Source organism: Procambarus clarkii, chromosome 45 (assembly GCF_040958095.1).
Source record: "Procambarus clarkii isolate CNS0578487 chromosome 45, FALCON_Pclarkii_2.0, whole genome shotgun sequence".
In the NCBI taxonomy this organism is placed as follows: domain Eukaryota; kingdom Metazoa; phylum Arthropoda; class Malacostraca; order Decapoda; family Cambaridae; genus Procambarus; species Procambarus clarkii.
In genome coordinates, this window is record NC_091194.1 from 16,705,520 (window position 1) to 16,723,322 (window position 17,803).

At 42.6% G+C, this 17,803-nt stretch overlaps 1 protein-coding gene across 10 annotated transcripts in view; it reads left to right on the top strand.

Moving 5' to 3' along the window:
- LOC123769741 (DGAT1/2-independent enzyme synthesizing storage lipids) overlaps nt 1-17,803 on the top strand; it is an 85,502-nt gene that overhangs the window by 544 nt on the left and 67,155 nt on the right. For 2 of the 10 annotated variants that reach the window (XM_045760970.2, XM_045760972.2), the window contains exon 1: nt 5,398-5,462. The exons of 1 other annotated variant lie outside the window; for it this stretch is intronic. In XM_045760970.2, the coding sequence (XP_045616926.1) occupies nt 5,427-5,462 (36 nt within the window). In that variant the 5' untranslated portion in view covers nt 5,398-5,426. Of the gene's footprint in view, nt 1-5,296; nt 5,463-5,647; nt 5,669-7,771; nt 7,875-17,803 lie in introns of those variants that run through there. 7 more of the 10 variants (XM_069301459.1, XM_069301464.1, XM_069301461.1 and 4 more) reach the window with 7 other exon arrangements.

Below are 17,803 nucleotides of genomic sequence, written 5' to 3' on the forward strand. Positions count from 1 at the left end.
TTGATGTAGTACACTACTTATTTCCTTATTTCTATAGTTATCAATAAGTTAGACCAATGTTATCAATAAGTTATCAATCACTGCCACGGCTCTTGACCACATCTGGACTAACATAACCTCTCCGGTTACTTCAGGGATACTCATTGATAGAACCACAGACCTTTACCCCACATTTCTCCTAACCAACATTAACAAACCACCTCTTGATACAAGGAAGATAAGCTTTAGGCTGCACAATGTAACTTCTATAGGCAATTTTATTGCTGTTGCTGCTAATATCAACTGGGAGTCTGAATTGGGTAACATAAGGGACATCAACCTAGCAGTGCAATCATTTCTTCAAAAAACTCTCAGCCTTTATAATACCCACTGTCCTATGCTAACGAAACAAGTCTCAACTAAAAGGCTAAACAATCCTTGGCTTTCAAAGGGAATACTTAAATCCATTAATAAAAAAACATGACCTTAAGAAGAAGTATAGGTTAGGAATCGTCTCCAAAGAATTACTCATCATTGTTATCTAAAATAATTAGAAGATCCAAAACTAAATACTACGAAGATAAATTTACCCAAACAAAGGGCAACATTAAAAAAACACGGAGCACAATTTCACAAATATTGGGATCAAAGAAGATTTTAAATAACAAACCAATACTCCTGACTAATAACGATGGTCAGCTTACAGCCTCTGATACTGCTATTGAGTTCAATAGGTTCTTCTCTTCCATTGGGTCATTTCTTGCAAATGATATTCCATCTTCCAGTACTCTGATGTTCAGGACTATCTTACAGGTAACTATCCACAGTCTCTGTACCTAACGCCTACTAATTCCACTGTTGTTAATGAGATAATCCTTTCCCCTAAAATCAAGTCAAGTGCTCTTGAGGAGATACCAACTTTAATTTACAAAAAAAAGCCTCCAGATCTTTAGCCCCTGCTATTGCATTGCTCTTCAACAAGTCACTTGAACTCCAAACCTTTCCAGATATTCTAAAAAAAAGCGAGAGTAACGCCTGTTACAAATGTGGTGATCTCACTGATGTTAACAATTACTAGACCTATATCAATTCTGCCAAACTTGTCAAAAATATTTGAAAAACTAATCTACAAGCAGCTTTACTCTTATCTAGCCAAACACAATATACTAAGCTCTTGTCAATATGGCTTCAGACCCAAAAAAGCACTAAGGATGCACTTATTAGTATGATTAACTTGATACATGCAGCTCTTGATAAAAATGGGTTCCCTGTTGGGTTATTTGTGAACCTGCGTAAGGCTTTTGACACTGTCAACTACCAAAACCTTCTTCTTAAATTACATCATTATGGAGTCATAGGTCAATACCTGCAATACCTCAAATCTTACCTTACTGACAGGCTCCAGTATGTTTCTGTGAATAATTCAATTTCTCCCACCCTACCCATTAACATTGGTGTTCCTCAGGGCAGCATACTTGGCCCTCTCCTCTTTCTCATCTACATTAATGACCTTCCAAATGCCTCCCAACACCTCAAGCCAATTCTATTTGCTGACGACACAACCTTCATTTACTCCAGTCCTGACCCCCCTTGCTTTAAATGTCACAGTGAATACTGAGCTAAATAAAGTCCATCACTGGCTAACTGCCAACAAACTCACCCTCAACATTGACAAAACTTTCTATATTTTGTTTGGAAATAAATCCTCAAATCAAATAGATCTCAGGATAAACAATACTCAAATTTGTAACAAAGTAGATGGCAAATTCTTTGACGTTCTCATTGACCGCAAGCTGAATTTCCAGGGACACATTCGAAACATATCAAAAAAAGTTAAAAAAACTGTTGACATTCTTTCTAAGATCAGATATTATGTACCTCGCCCTGCCCTAGTGAGGCTCTATTACTCTCTCATCTATCCTTGTCTCAACTATGGTATTTGTGCATGGCGTTCTACTACCCAAAATCATTTACGTCCTCAAATTGCTCAACACAAAGCTGCTGTTAGGACAATATCCAACTCTGGTCCCAGACATCACTCGGTACCACTACTCAAATCTCTGAATATGTTAGATATTAAATCACTGCACATCCTCTCATGTGTATTATATATATATATATATATATATATATATATATATATATATATATATATATATATATATATATATATATGTCGTACCTAATAGCCAGAACGCACTTCTCAGCCTACTATTCAAGGCCCGATTTGCCTAATAAGCCAAGTTTTCATGAATTAATGTTTTTTCGTCTACCTAACCTACCTAACCTAACCTAACCTAGCTTTTTTTGGCTACCTAACCTAACATTACCTATAAATATAGGTTAGGTTAGGTTAGGTAGGGTTGGTTAGGTTCGGTCATATATCTACGTTAATTTTAACTCCAATAAAATAAAATTGACCTCATACATAGAGAAAAGGGTTGCTTTATCATTTCATAAGAAAAAAAATATAGTAAATATATTAATTCAGGAAAACTTGGCTTATTAGGCAAATCGGGCCTTGAATAGTAGGCTGAGAAGTGAGTTTTGGCTACTAGGTACGACATATATATATATATATATATATATATATATATATATAAAACGCTGAACTGTAATGTCAATCCTGACCTTAAAAGCTTCATTGAAGGTTGTAACAGATCCCATGAGCACCACACCAGAAACGAATACCTTTTTGATATTCCAAGAATACGACTTAATCAAACTAGAAATTCTCTACAAATCAAGGGGCCCAGAATGTGGAATGACCTTCCCAATCATGTTAAAGACTGTACCTCTCTCAACCAGTTTAAGATAAAAACTAAGCACTACCTAATTAACTCCCTGTAATCTACCTTACTACTATAATGTCAACCCATGTCTGCTATTTTTAAACAATGCTGTTTGTCGACCAAATTGTATTTTTTGCTGTTTTTCTGCCATGTTCCCCCCTTTGTTATTTTTATATTTTCTCAACACATTTTATACTCTAATCTCAATTAGAATTAAGTTTTAGTCTTTAGTGTTTTTCCTGCCCGAAACGCTTTGCGTAATAGTGGCTTTAGGCATTGTATGTACTAGCCTCTATCTATAAATTCATCAATATTTGTATGACATCTTGTATGTATGTACTTTACCTGAATAAACATTTGCATTTGAATAGTGACGGAGGGTGTGCGAATAATTTTGTTGACAGTTTACATTTGGTCAGGTCTATATCAGCAGATAATTAGAATTCCCAGATACTTGTAACCGAGTCTAAGCCGAGCAGTAGTAACATCTAGAAGTCTGTTGATTTTATTGGATGAACCATAGATGTGTGGCTCCTCTTGCATGATAGTATGATGATAGATGGAATTACTGGTGTTGATTTTCACTTTGCCTGAGATCTACAAGATTTTGTTAAAGTTCTCGGTGTACTGCTGCTCTCAGATTGCTCATTGACAATACAAGGTTACATTCAACGTCTCCTTTAAAGGCAGATTCTTTGGCTAACTTATCAGCTCTATCATGTATTTGGAGGCCAACATGAAATAGAGATCACACGAAATGGACTCTGTCACCATCATTAATAATTTTGTTGTATTTGTGTCTACTTTCGGACACGAGCATGTTACAATTATGTCTTAAAAAGTTGAGAGACTTTTTATCTCCTATTTATTTATCTCCTAGCTCCCTGCTAGAAGATCTACTGCTAGTGAAATCTAAGGGAGAGGAGTTAGGCCTTACCCTAAACCCATCAAAGTGTAAAATCATCTCATCCAGCCAACCAATCATAGATGCGGTACGAATCTTATTGCCAAGAGCCCCCGTGATCGCTCCCACCAACAGTGTACTGCTAGGGGCACCTCTAGGCTCGAACGCCATTGAGGTAGTCCTCGAAGAAAAGCTGAACAACCTGAGGAGGATAGAGGCAAGAATAGGGGCTTTGGATGCTCACGATGCTCTGTACCTTCTCACAAGGTGCCTGGCTTTACCCAGACTTACCTATTTCCTCAGGTGTGCTCCCTCCTTCGACAGCCCAAAATTAGCGGAATATGACTCACTCCTAAAGTCAATAACTATGAAAGTGTTAAACCTCTCCCTGCAAGATGACCAATGGGACCAAGCAACGCTCCCAGTTAGACTCGGGGGTATAGGTATGCGCAAGGCGACACAGTTAGCATTGCCGGCATTCTTATCCTTGACCAGTGCTACAAGTGAATTAGTGAATGAAATACTACCAGAATACCAAGGAACTCCATTGGGATTCATGATCCCAAATTTGAGGAAGGAGGTGGTCAGTGGGACACTCTAGCCAATTCACATCCTCGACCAACTTTTCCAAACGACGGCAAACAGGCCAAATGGGATAGCCCCATAGTTGAGAACATCGCCAAAGCATTGCTGGAGGCAGCTTCGGAGGACAGAGCGCGTCTCCTAGCTGTGTAAGCCCCCCATGCCGGGTACTTCCTGTTGGTAGTCCCTAATTCCGCCTTGGGCACCCGCCTGGACCATCGGACCCTAAGTATTGGTGTTGCTCTGCACCTTGCCGCTCCTATCTCCACCGAGCACCGGTGTATTTGCGGCCATGCACGGGCAGACCAATACGGCAACCATGGTCTCATCTGTCGTAAGACACAGGGAAAGATTGCCAGACATGAAGCAGTCAATGACATCATCAAGAGAAGTTTGGCTTCAGCTGGGTGCCCAGCACAAAGGGAACCTCAGTTGTGTAGGCCTGACAACAGCCAAAAACGCCCAGATGGAGTCACCCTGCAGCCGTGGAGGGAAGGTAAACAGGTCGTGTGGGACTACACGTGTGCATCTACATTGGCTGATACCTATCTACCTTACAGCACAGCTGAGGAAGGCGGGGCGGCCACCTTCAAGGAGACCCAGAAAACTAACAAGAACAGGGACCTAGAACGTTGTTACAGGTTCGTGCCAATAGGCTCTGAGACTCTGGGCGCCTGGGGTAAATGTGCACTTAAGTTCCTGAAGGAGCTGGGCAAGGAACTCACTGGGAAGACTAGAGACCCAAGAGCGGCCTGCAGTTTCATGTTCCAGCGCCTCAGTGTCGCTGTTCAGAGGGGAAATGCGTGCTGTATCTTGGGTACGCACCCGACCCCCGAGGAGCTGGACGAGGTCTTCGAACACTGATTCGTATATTGTTATATAAGTGTGTGTTTTCTTTATATATATATATATATATATATATATATATATATATATATATATATATATATATATATATATATATATATATATATATTATATTTATATATATATGTGAAGATATTTATATTAATAATTTCAGGTAAATTCAGGAACTGTATATGTTGCATAGTCCCGTTTTGATAAACTAAAAATGCAAATTCCAATCCGAATTTAAAGCTGGATTCACGTCACGAACGTGCTGTAATCTGCTCTAGATGTCAAATGTTTCTCAACTCTACGGTACGTGAATGTTCCCATCTTTTTCTCGACAAAAATCATTCAAGGTGACAGTGTGTGTAAGAGTTGTTGGAGAACTGTGTTAGCACGACCAGAAAATATTTCACAGAGGTTTTCCAGCAAAGCTCAAGTTGTTCTGAGTATTTAAACAAGTGTCTTGAGTCGCTCCTCCATAACCTCTCCCTTGGGTTGTCAGGACGAGTCGCCCCATTACTGTTGTCTATACTCGTTCAAGCCAACCACATCTTTCCCGGTGCTGTATATTGTCCTACAGACCTAGCACTTTCTTCTGATAGTTACCTTATTCCTTTTCTGGGTATATTAATTACGTTAGTTTAGTGAAAAGGTTTGCTAGGCAGCATTAATTCATCATAACGGAGCAATAGATTGATGGTTAGGATTAATGAATCATTAAATGTCAGGTTGTGTAGCAAATGTTCATGTACATGTTCACTGGGTTGTAGTAATGGACACTGGTTCCGTCAGCACTAGGCGTGTGCATTAAGTCTTTAGTTCATGAGGGTCTGGACAGTTGCCTGTGAGACGAGGGTGTTGTGAAGCAAAGTGATCGGCAGAGATTGAGGCGAGTTGTTTGCTAACTACCAAACGAGAATGTGACTATGTTGTTTAGAGAGAAAAAGGTAAGGTAATTATAAGGAAAAACCACTGAGCCAGTATGTCAACAGAGAAAAGTGGCAGTGTCAAATGACCCGTCTGCTTTCTACTAAACTTAGGCAAACCACTGGCTAACTAATTCTGACAATCTACTATTGCCTAACAAAATCCAACATCGCCACCTAACACTGTATGTGCTTGGAATAAAGTTGTTTGTTTGGTATACTGTTCTGCTCAGTAGACACTGTGATACCTGGTTGATTTTGTTGATCTGATCTGTGGTTGATCTCTGAGTTTTGTGTTTACCTTGGCACTTGTATTATATTTGAATACAGAAGTGTTTTGTGTTTCCATAATGATTGGAGTGTTTACATCTAACTGGATGTGTTGAGTATGGTGCAGAGCACAGTACAGTATATTGCAGCCATCCATATCAGTACACTCCAATATTTACCCAGATCTTTCCTGAATTTAAACATACCTAATTTATATCCATTGTTTTGTGTTGATATATTTAAAACTACATTTATATCTCTTTTGTTATACCATTTTATCTACTGTACTATACTGTATTTGTATACTTCACTCATGTGACCCCCCATTACTACACGTACTGGAAGGCTATTCCTACCGAAGTGGTATTCCTGAGGCTAAATGTTCTTGATAACCTCGCTCAGCCAAACCCAACCAAACCAAGGGAACAAAGGCCTGAACCTGTGTGTCAAACGTGCATTGTCCTACTAACAATTGTGCCCCCCTCGTAGAATGTCATGATGTGCAGGATGACTGGAAATAGAGCATAATGGCTATTTTTTTTTTTTACCTTTGCATTTTAATGAATGGTAAACCTGTTATTGTATTTTTTATTTTTAGCAATACTAAATTACCATTGTTTATTTCTACCCTTGATAAAAATAACTTTTTGCAGTCTCTATCCTCCTACTTCCTAACTTGTATGTACTGTATATACTTCCTCTGATAATCCATATTCTTTTCCACATACATTGGGGCCTCGACTTACGATGCTAATCCGTTCCCAGAGATGGATCGTAAGTCGAAATATCGTAAGTCGAAGCGATTTTTCCCATAAGAAATAAAGGGATTTGAATTAATCCGTTCCCCACCCTCCAAAATATTAATATACAAATACATTTTATACTGAATACAATATTTTTTTCTAACTACAATACAGTACCTAAGCTTTATCTTACCTTTATGGAGGGCTCTTGATGGCATATGGAAGATGGTGATGAGGGGGGGGGAGGAGGAGAGTTGTTACTGTTTGGAAGGGGAGTTCCCTTCCATTATCACATCAGGCAGTGATGTTTTCTCTGGGGTACTCTCTCTCTCCTACGCTTTGCCTGAATACCACTAGGACCTGGTTGTGGTTCAGTGCTTGTTTGTCTCACTACAAATTTGTCAAGAGACATTTGTTTTTCCCTTCATTTTAACATTTGTCTGTAATGATGCATCACTTTAGTACCCATAATGTCCTTTCTCTTAGCCAGTATGGTGGATATCGTTGGCTGAGATTTGTTGTACTGCCTAGCCAGTCCAACAACCCGCACACCATCTTCATATTTACGAATGATCTCTTGTTTCTGCTCTATGGTCATCCTTACATGAGATCTCATATGTTGAGCCTTACCACTGACTTTTCTGGGACTCATGGCGTGATATATAATAATTACTTTAATGTTCAAAATGCAAAAAATCACCACAAAAACAAAATTTCTTATAGGCGCGATCATCACTAAGTGGGCAGCTGAAGTAAACTGAGGCAGGTCGGCCGCGTGACCGGGAACTACTCGCTCGGTCGACCCGAACGTGTACCAACAAATATTGTAAGTCGACGACACCATCGGATGTCGAAGTCGCATTTTTCGATGACATTTACACCGTAACTCGAAATTATCGTAAGTAGGGGCAATCGTAAGTCGAGGTGCCACTATATTCTCCTCTTAGTATGTTAACAGTACCAACACCTGTTAAAATTAAACAAGTTCTTAAAATGGTCCTCTAGTTTTTTATCATTTGGAGGCAGTTGAGAGAAAGTATCAGACAGTAGCTGCGTGAGACTTCCCTCAAGGAAGTGAAGGATGAAAGATACTGTATTACATTGTGTGTGGATGGTGTGGCCGTGCACTGTGTACAGTATTGTGCTTCATTTCAGATTTCTGAATGTGTTTTTATTTAGCTGTGAGTGTTGTATATTTCCCTTGATTGAGGAATCCCCTGAAGTTGTTTTCTTTTTTATCCTGGTGGAGTTATAACTGAATTAATATCTGGGAAATATTTTTCTAAATTTGTTCAAACATGTACTGTACTAAATATTTCATGGTAGGTATTAGCTAGTAGTTTTAACTTGATGGGATTCAACACTAACATCTTAGCCTTACAATGTTATGTAATAAAACCTGATGTACTGTACTTCAAAAAGTCTACTATAAACAAGTTTAAAAAGTTGATTTATGTACATTTATTTGTTTCATAATACCTTTTTTAAAGTTTCAATGTTTTTTCTGTAGGGAGCCCTGTCGGCTATCTGAAGCTATCCAAACTGACATGTGCAATACAGTGGTACCTTCAGTTTATGAATTTAATCCATTCCCAGAAAAGTCTCGTAACCCATAAATTCGTAACCCAAAATAAATTTTCCCATAAGAAATAATGTAAATTGAATTAATCAGTTCCACACTCCCAAAAATATTAACTTCAAAATACATTTCATCCATAATAAACATAAATATTTTATACTATTTATTTTTATTTATTTATATGTACTGTATATATATGTAAGTTACATTAGGTTTATGAGAGTAAATAGCATGATGTGTTTACATTTTTATAAAGCCACTAGTACGCACAGCGTTTCGGGCAGGTCCTTAATCTAACAGATAATATTTAGTAAGTAATTTCTAGCAAAATTTATAAAATGTTAACAGGTATATTGTAAGAAAATTTGAGAGAGATTAGTAGGTATATTAAAGCACATTGAAAGCTGTACTATAGTATGTACACGTTATAGCTTACTTTTATTGATGACTTTTTGGCATATGGAAGATGGTGAGGAGGGGAGGAGGAGAGGTGTTAGTGTTTGGGAAAATAGTCCCTCCCTTCCATTATAACATCAGGCAGTGATGACTTCTTTGCGGTTCTCTCTACCCTACGTTATGCTTGCATCCCACTAGAATCTGGTTGTGGCTCACTGCTTGTTTTTCTCACTAGAACCTTTCCGTAGAGACTTGTTTTTTCTCTGTGGTCATCTTTACATGTATTTTCTTAGATTGAACCTTACTACTGACTTTCTTTGGACCCAAGGCATGGTATATAATAATTACTTTTATGTTTAGAAACAAAAAAGCTCAAAAACAATGTAATTCTTTACAAAGAATTCAAATGTGATTGTCACTACGAGGGAGGCACCCGTTCCACCAGGAACCACATGCTCGGCCGACCCATACGTGTATCAACAATCTCGCAACTCGAGGCAAAGCTCGTAAACCTAATAGAATTTTACGAAGAAATTGAGCTCGTAACCTGAAAAATTCATAAATAGGGGCATTCATAAGCCGAGGTTCCATTGTATTAGTTTGGTGTCATCAGTCACAGGAGTTCTATGCCTACTGGGAATCACGAGCCAGAACCCTGGTCCCCTCAGAGAGGTGCAGGGAACAATGGCCTATGAGCACTCTACATTTAGAGTATGTCATACTGGGTATTTGCCATCAACCGAGGGAAGGCACCCAGAAAGATAGGCGAAACAAAACAAACCACAAGCTAGTGAAAATTGCATCCTATGTCTGAACAAGGCAAAATAACTCCCCAAAATGAAAACAAACAAGCAAAACATCATCCAACTAGCTCACGCACTCATTAGAGCCCTCCTCCCAAAATGGGGGGTAGGTGGAGCCGGCTCAGACTCCCCACCTCAGTTCTCGACTGATGTGCATGATGTCAGCGGTCATCTCTGGCCTCCCTTTTCTGTTCTGGATATTGTCCTGTTTGGCTGTACCTGCAGTGTGTGTGGTGTGGTGGCCAGGTGTTTCTTTGTATGCGGGGCTGCATGCGTTTAGGGTAATCATCCCTAGGTGCCTTGTAAGTACTACCCTTGCATTTCAGGGTTCTCTTCCCTGGGGCATTAGGGACTCGCTCCCATTTGAGGGCTACGTTGCTTGGCGTACGCTTCGCCCTTGGGGTCCATTGGGGGTCTTGGGCTTTCCGTCTTGCCCCGGGTTGTGAGTGATTTGTTGTGGGGCAGGACGCACAGTGGTCGGCGCAGTTTACCCACATGGCGGCTGACAGTTCTCTCTGGCTGCGAATTCGTTTGTTTGTGTGACTTCGTTTTTATTTTTTTTTGTTATACATATCGTTTTTTATTTTGTTTATGGAGGAGGTCTGCCTAGCTTCTCATTAGGTATGTCTAGGATGTGTTGATGGCCCTCCTCTGTTTCCCTCGAGGCTTCACGACTGCTACTGGTGGTCAGTTTGCCTGCTAATAAACAGGGTTTAAGCCTCTTGGCTAGCCCGGTTCCTGGGTTTCCCGTAGGGCTTACTTCCCCCTACGGGCCCTGGAAAACCCCATTGGGCTCGGGGTTACTATGAGTGTGTCTTCTGAGACCTCTCTAGTCTTGTACGATGTTGAAGGTTGTTCGTTGCCTCTGACTCAGGGAGACATTCATCCATACTGCTTCCGTTATGCTGCCTGTTGGGTTGGTGACACCTACGACCCGGAGTCTTGCGGGATTTGTTTTCCGCCTGTGCTCCAGTTTACCCATTTTTTGTCTGAAGACCTCAGGAGTCAGGCAGTGGCTGCATTGCATACTAGATTTAACTTGTTGCAACTTGCCAGGCTGGTCACCAATTTGGAAGCTCCAGAGCTGTCACGTTTGGGTTTTGGGGACCAGGATTTGGGGGGTTGGTCGCTTTGACTTTGGTTCTGTTCGCGTCCACCCTTTTCTTCCCAGGTGGGGGGTGGTTCGCTCTGCTCTTCCTTTCCCTGCTTTAAGTTCCCAAATGTCTGAGGGTTTCGGAGTTGGGGCTGGGTTTAGCTTGGGATGAGGCTCAGGTGGCTTCGGGGATTGCTTCTTCCAATTCGTGGGCAGAGGTGGTTGAGCCCGATTTTTCTGCTGAGGCTTCTGGGTCAACCCAGCTGACTACCTTCTTTGAAACTTTTCCTCTGGACTCTAGGTTTTCGTCCCCTCCTTTTCCTCTACATTAGTTTACCATTTTGCCGGGATGAATTCTGCACCTCGAGTTCGTCACATTCGTCTTTTGCTTGGATGTTTTGCAGCAGTTTTGGTGTTTGTTTTGACAGACATTTTGCTCTGTGTACGTTGCTGTGTTTGGTCACCAGGGTGGCACTCCAAGTCATGTTTACATATGACAACTAGGCATTTGAACCTGCTTTTTTGGGGTGTTTTCCTTTTGTTCATCTGCTCCTCCTCTTCCTGCTGACTCTGTCATTCACTTTTGGGTGACATATCTCTGGGTGTGGGTTGTCTGCTTTGTAAGTGGTGGGGAGGTACTGTTTGTGGATTGATGTGTGTTTCCCGTGTCACTGCTGAGGGTAAGTTTGTACAGTGGTATCTGTTTGTTGTTTATGTTTAATCTGGTCCCAGAGACGGTTCGTAACCCGAAAATTTGTGAACCGATTCGAATTTCTCCATAAGAAATAATGTAAATTGAATTAATCCGTTCCACACTCCCCAAAATATGAACTTCAAGGTAAATTTTATACCTAATTCACTCAAATCTTTAAAGTATGTACAAGTTATTGCTTACATTTATTGATGACTCTTGTTGGCGTATGGAAGACGGTGAGGAGGGGGGGGGGAGGAGGAGAGGTGTTACTATTTGGAAGGGAAGTCCCCTTCCATTGTAACATCAGGCAGTGATGACTTCTCTGGGGTACTCTGGTATGTTTTACCTGCATAACAATAAGACCTGCTTGTGGCTCATTGTTTGTTTTTCCTCACTAAAAATCTATCCATAGAGGCTTGTTTCCCTATGTTGTAACAATTGTCTGTAGTGAGGCATTACGTTGTCATTAAAAAGGTTTAGGCAACAGCCTACTACAGCTTGCTCTGGGTGAATTGTTTCATCAAAACTTGCATTTCTTCCCACAGTCTACACTACTTCCTAATTGTTGAGGAAGGGACATTCTGTACTGCCTCCTCCTCCCCTGAAGACATTTCCTCAGTGTTTGTGTTCTTTGTTTCGTGATTGTTGATATGCCTTTTGCCACTTTAGCACGCATAATGTCCTTTTTCCTTACAATTACACTGCATATCATTGACATAGATTTGTTGTACTGCTTAGCTAGTTCAACAACCTGTGTACCATTTTCATGTTTACAAACGATCTCTTGTTTTTCCTCTATGGTCATCCTCACATGTGTTTTCTTGGACTGAACTTACCACTGGCTTTCTGTGGACCCTCGGCAAGATATAATATAATATAACTTTTATGTATAAAAAACCCCAAAACCGAAAAATACTGAAATTCTTTACGAAGAATTCAAGCGAGATTGTCACTAGGCAGGAGGCACTGGTAAACTGAGGAGCGGTCACCGCGCCACCACGCCACCATGTGCTAGGTTGGTCATACGTGTATCAACAAACTTTGTTACCCGAGGCAAAGTTCGTAATCCGATTCGGATTTTACGAAGAAATTGCGCTTGTAACCCAAAAAGTTCGTAAAAAGGGGGGGTTCATAAGCCGAGGTGTCACTGTACTTGTTTCGCTGCACTCTTCTAGTTGTATTTGCGGGGGTTGTGCTTCGGCTCTTCGGGCCCGCTGTAAGGTCACTAAGCTTGTAAGCCATACCCTAGAGTATGAACTCTCGAAACCTGTCCTTATATTACTTTCTTATTTACAAAATAGATACATTACATTAAACTAGGAATGTAGAACCTATGGGCATTTATGCACACTTCAAACACAAGAATGACCACATGGGACTGATACCATATTTTTGCATTGGAGGGACTCATGAAATGACTGAAATGTGTGCATTACTTTTATTTAACCACAGGAAAAGGGATAATACACACACAAGGAAAAATCTCACTCACCAGATTAATGAATACAGTTCTCTTCAAATGGATATAAATGGAGGTCAGTAATCTCACACAGTGAGGCGAGTACCTCACGAGCACACTCCACACAACCTGGTTGTGTGGAGTCTCAGCCATCTCCCTCGTGGAGTGCAGGAACGCTTCTCTCACAAACACTGACTTGATAACTTTTACTCATACTCGTTTACTAATACATAAGCTCAAATGCAAATGAAACATAAAAATTAACACAAATAAAACAAACTGGTATTTTACATAAGAGAAACATTTACTTTAACAACCACAAAAGCTAAACTTTATATATCAGTCATTACACTTCCTCTCCCTCATCAGTCTCCTGGGGTGCACTTTCCTGCACTTCTATAGCTCCTGCGGTTCTCCGTTTGCAGCCTTCACCTCATCACTGCCTCCTGGATTCCCTTTCCTTCTTTCTCTGACTATGGGCAAGTTCTTTTTCTTGTCACTGTGGCACCTTTGGGTACTCGGTTACCTCCTGTGTCCCATTATGGGTGTCTTACTTGTATTGAGTTGTCCATCTTTTCCTACCCTGTCTTGTCTGTTCAATCAAGTAAGTAGGAAGTTTTAGAGTTCTTGGGATTTAATTTTAACCCTCTTGGTTTGTGTTGTATGGCTTTATATCCATTTTTTATTACGGATGCCACCACTGAAGTGCATAATTTTGATGAATCCGGTCAAGGATAAACTAATGTTGCAGAATGACATTCTATCTTGTTTCTTTATATTTACAACATCCTACCCTGTCTGTTTCCCTGGGGACTTACAGGTGGTGGTCATGTCTCCCGGTCTTTTATTACCAGACTGTCTTGTGTTGAGTTCATGGCTGTGATACTTCTGTCTATTATTACTTCGGTCTTGTGTTCACAGACTGTGGTCTTTGGATTGTTTTCTTTATTTTTTTCTGGGCACCGGTTTTGTGCTTGGTGACCTTGTCCTATATGCTCATCCGGTTCCCAAGCCTACGGCCCTCAGGATTCTGTCCTTATTATGGCCGTTTTAGCCATGGAGCTCTTTTTATCTTAAAAAAAAGGGGGGAAACATAAGACTCATACCATTTTTCATTCACATTGTGCATAGTATCTGCTGGCAATCTCCCTCTCAATTATCCCCCATTTTGGGGGAGGGGGAGCCTGCTTAGGCGAGCTGGCAGCCCACCACCTCAGTTTGTAGACTAATGTGCCTGGTGTCAATGCATCTCCTCTGGCCTCGCTTTACTGACTGGCTTTTGCGTTCGTGGCTCTGCCAGCTGTGTCTGGTGTGATGGCCAGGTGTTGTTTAGTATGCTGAGCTGCATACATCTAGGACTTTCTTTCCTAGGTGCCTAGTTAGTACTTCCCTTGCATTGCAGGATTATCTTCCCTGGGATGTTTGGGTCACTCTCCCATTTGAGCGCTTCGTCACTTGTTCCTACCCTTGAGGTACTTCGGGGGTTTTGCTGGCTACCCGGTACGTCTTGCACTGGGTAGGTTTTTTTTTTTTTGCTGGGTGGGATTCCTCTGATTCGTCTTTTCGGGGGTTTTCTTCCTCCCAGATTCCCTTTGGGGAGGGGGGGGGTGGCAGGCCCTTGGCACCTGCCTCCGGTGAGACCTAGTTTCTTGTGTTGGTTCCTGTCTTATTTAGGCTCAGTTCCTCTTCCCCTGATATGGGACCGAGGTTCCGGTGCCTTCCTGGCTGGCAGCTTCCTTTGTTGGCTGTTTGGTGTGGGCTCCCGGCCGGTCTGTGTGTCTGCTAGCCATGGATAGCAGACCAGACCATGGATAGGCTACCTTCCATGTAATTTTACTATCTAATGCAAAAAATTCATGTAATTGAATGACAAGGTGTGTACCTTGAAATACATGAATGACTTGTATTACCTTTGTAACACGAACGTCTGCTATCCATGGCTAGCAGACCAGGCTATCCATGGATAGCAGACCTACTTTCCCAGCTTGCCAGGTCAGCTTGCTAGGTTCCTGGTGAATTAGTAGAAGTCCCAATTAGTTCCTTCTCAGGTTCGGACTTGGCTGGGCCTTGTATGAGATTTGCAGATTGCATGTCTCTCTCTCTCTTCTGCAGTGTTGGTCTGATTGCAGTCCTGCTTTCAGCTGTTTTGAGGGGAACCGGGTCGCTCGGCAGTTACTTGTGTAGTTGTGCGGGAGCTTGGACTTTGGCTGGTTTACCCGCTGGATGGGGTGTGCCATCGGAGGCTGTTCTGATATCTTCGGGGCAGCCTCTTTTGCCTCTCATGAACGCTGGGTTCGCTGTCAGGTGTCTTTACGTCGGTTGCTCAGTCACCAGCTTCCTCTTTGGGTTTTGGAGTTTGGTGGTGCCTTCACCTTCCCAGATGCCTCGTCCCTTGGTTGGGGCTTTGTGACCAGTGCTCACCAGGCTGGCTAGTGTTGTTGGGCAATCTGTCGTACTTAATTATCCTTTCCATGGAGTGGATGGTCGATGCCACCTCCTTCCTTTGGTTTTGTCAGACGTACGGTGGACCTTTTCATGTTGGCCGGTCTTGGCGCCTTGCAATGTATGTGGCGCCATTCCCCGACTGCGAGGCCTTTGCAGTAGACGCTTTCCGGCAGGACTGGTCGAGTTGGGGGTTCCTGTACCTTTATCCCCCGGTCTAACTGTTGCTTTGGGTTCTGGCTTGGCCTGAATCCTTTTAGGGAAGGGTGCTTTTCCTGGCCCCGTGGTGGTCTGCCCAGCCTTGGTTTCAGGTGCTGCTTGCTCGGTGTCCGAACCTCGGAGTCTTTCCACAGCTTCGCCTCTTTCAGCAGGTCGGGCCAGTAAGGTACCTTGCTGGTTCAACTTATTCTTCTGCTTTTCGCGTCTGGTTTTTCTAACGCGGGTGTATCGCTACTTGTATGGTGATCAGGTGGCTTCTCTGATGGTGTTCTACCTGCGGTCTCTATCTCAGTGACACTATGAAGTTTAATGGCAGTCTTTCCACCATTTCATTTTCCTTCAGGGTTTTGGCTCTGAAGGTGTCGGTGTCTATATAGGTAGTTTTGTCGTTTCTTTCTTGGTTCTTTTTGGATTGGCATCTCATGCCGAATACTGTAGCAGCTTATCGTGCAGCGTTGGCATAGCCGCTATCTTTCTGGGTGCCTTTCCCGGTCAATGGCATATATGGCATACTCTAAATGTAGAGTGCATATAGGCCAATGCTCTCTGCACCTCTGAGGGAACCAGGTTCGGGCTCGTGGTTCCCAGAAGACAAAGAACTCCCGTGACTGATGACACCAAACTAATATTGCATTTGTCTGCTTGGATAGCTTTAGGGAGCCTCCGGGGCTCGTCCAAAAAATGGCATTTCATTACATTCATTCCTGTTTTTTTGGATCAGATCTTGACTGCACCTTGTAATTCAATTACATTAATTTTCTGGAGGGGGGGGGGTTGGGGGGGGGGGGAGGGAGCCCCTACAGCTCGCCAGAGCTATCCAGGATAATAGGGATAGACCTAACCTTTGGCATCAGTTGATGTGAGTGGAGTTCTAGGCCTACTGGGGACCATGAGCCAGAATCTGACCCCCTCAGAGAGGCATGAGGAGCAATGGCCCATAGAATGCACATGTGATTTTGGAGCATTCTATATCTGTCATCGACCAGGACAGGCACCCAGAAAGGTAGCGCCACAAAACAAACCCCTATTCTGGATAAAAACAACGAAAATAGACAAACGAGTGGACAGAACTCACACCAATTGAAAACGAGCAAACAAGCATGACGTCACACGAGCCATGCTGCATGTCTGCGCAGCTCCCCCCTCCTCGGTGGGGATGGGGGGCCAGACCCCTACGCCGGCAATCCACCATTTAGTTCCTCGGCTGATGGGATACGGCTTGGTCGTTGTGGCTCTAACTCTAGATTCTTATTGTGTTGTGTCTGGGTTCAGTACTTCTCATAGGTGGTGTGCGAGCTGGGAGTAATCTTTGCAGGTACTTGGGCTGCATTTGCTTAGGGTCTTTTTCCCCGAGTTCCCTGTAAGTACCACCCTTGGGGCTTGGGGTTACTTTCCATAAGTCACCTTGGGTCTACCTCTGTTGGTTTTTTGCTGCTTGGCGATTGAGTATCCCAAGTGTTTTGGGGGGTTTCCTCCCTAATTTGCCTCTGGGTAAGTGGTATTTTTTGCACTGGTAGGGGCACGGGGTACTGTGAAGCTAGTTTTCACCTATAACAGCAGCTGGCTCTGTTCCCTCTGGGTACGCTGTCCTCTTGCGAGGTTTTTCTTTTCTTTTTGCCTGGTGGGGGTCTGCCTTGGTGTTACTTTTCCCTTTATATTAGGGTTGTTTGTGTTTGGTGGTACCCTCTGCTTTGCCCTCGTGAGTGGACACGTCCCGGGGGGTTCAGCATTAGCAGTGTTGATTGGTAGCTTGGGCACTGTTTAGCAATACACTGCCTGGGTAAACCCTTAGCAGACCCAGTCTAGGGGCCCTGGGAAACCCCACGGGGCGCACGGGTCCAATGGATGTGACCCCTGAGTCCTCTCTCGCTTTTTGTGAGTTTGAGGATTCCTCTATCCTCTTGTCTCAGGGTGACGCTCATTGTTTTTGCCTCCATCATGCTGCCTGTTGGGTCAGGTGACACATTCGACCCGGAGGCCCGCGAGCTTTGTTGCTTGTTCGTGACTCGGTTCATCCATTCGGATGATGATATTATTCGGGTACAGGCGGCTCATACATTGCAAGATACG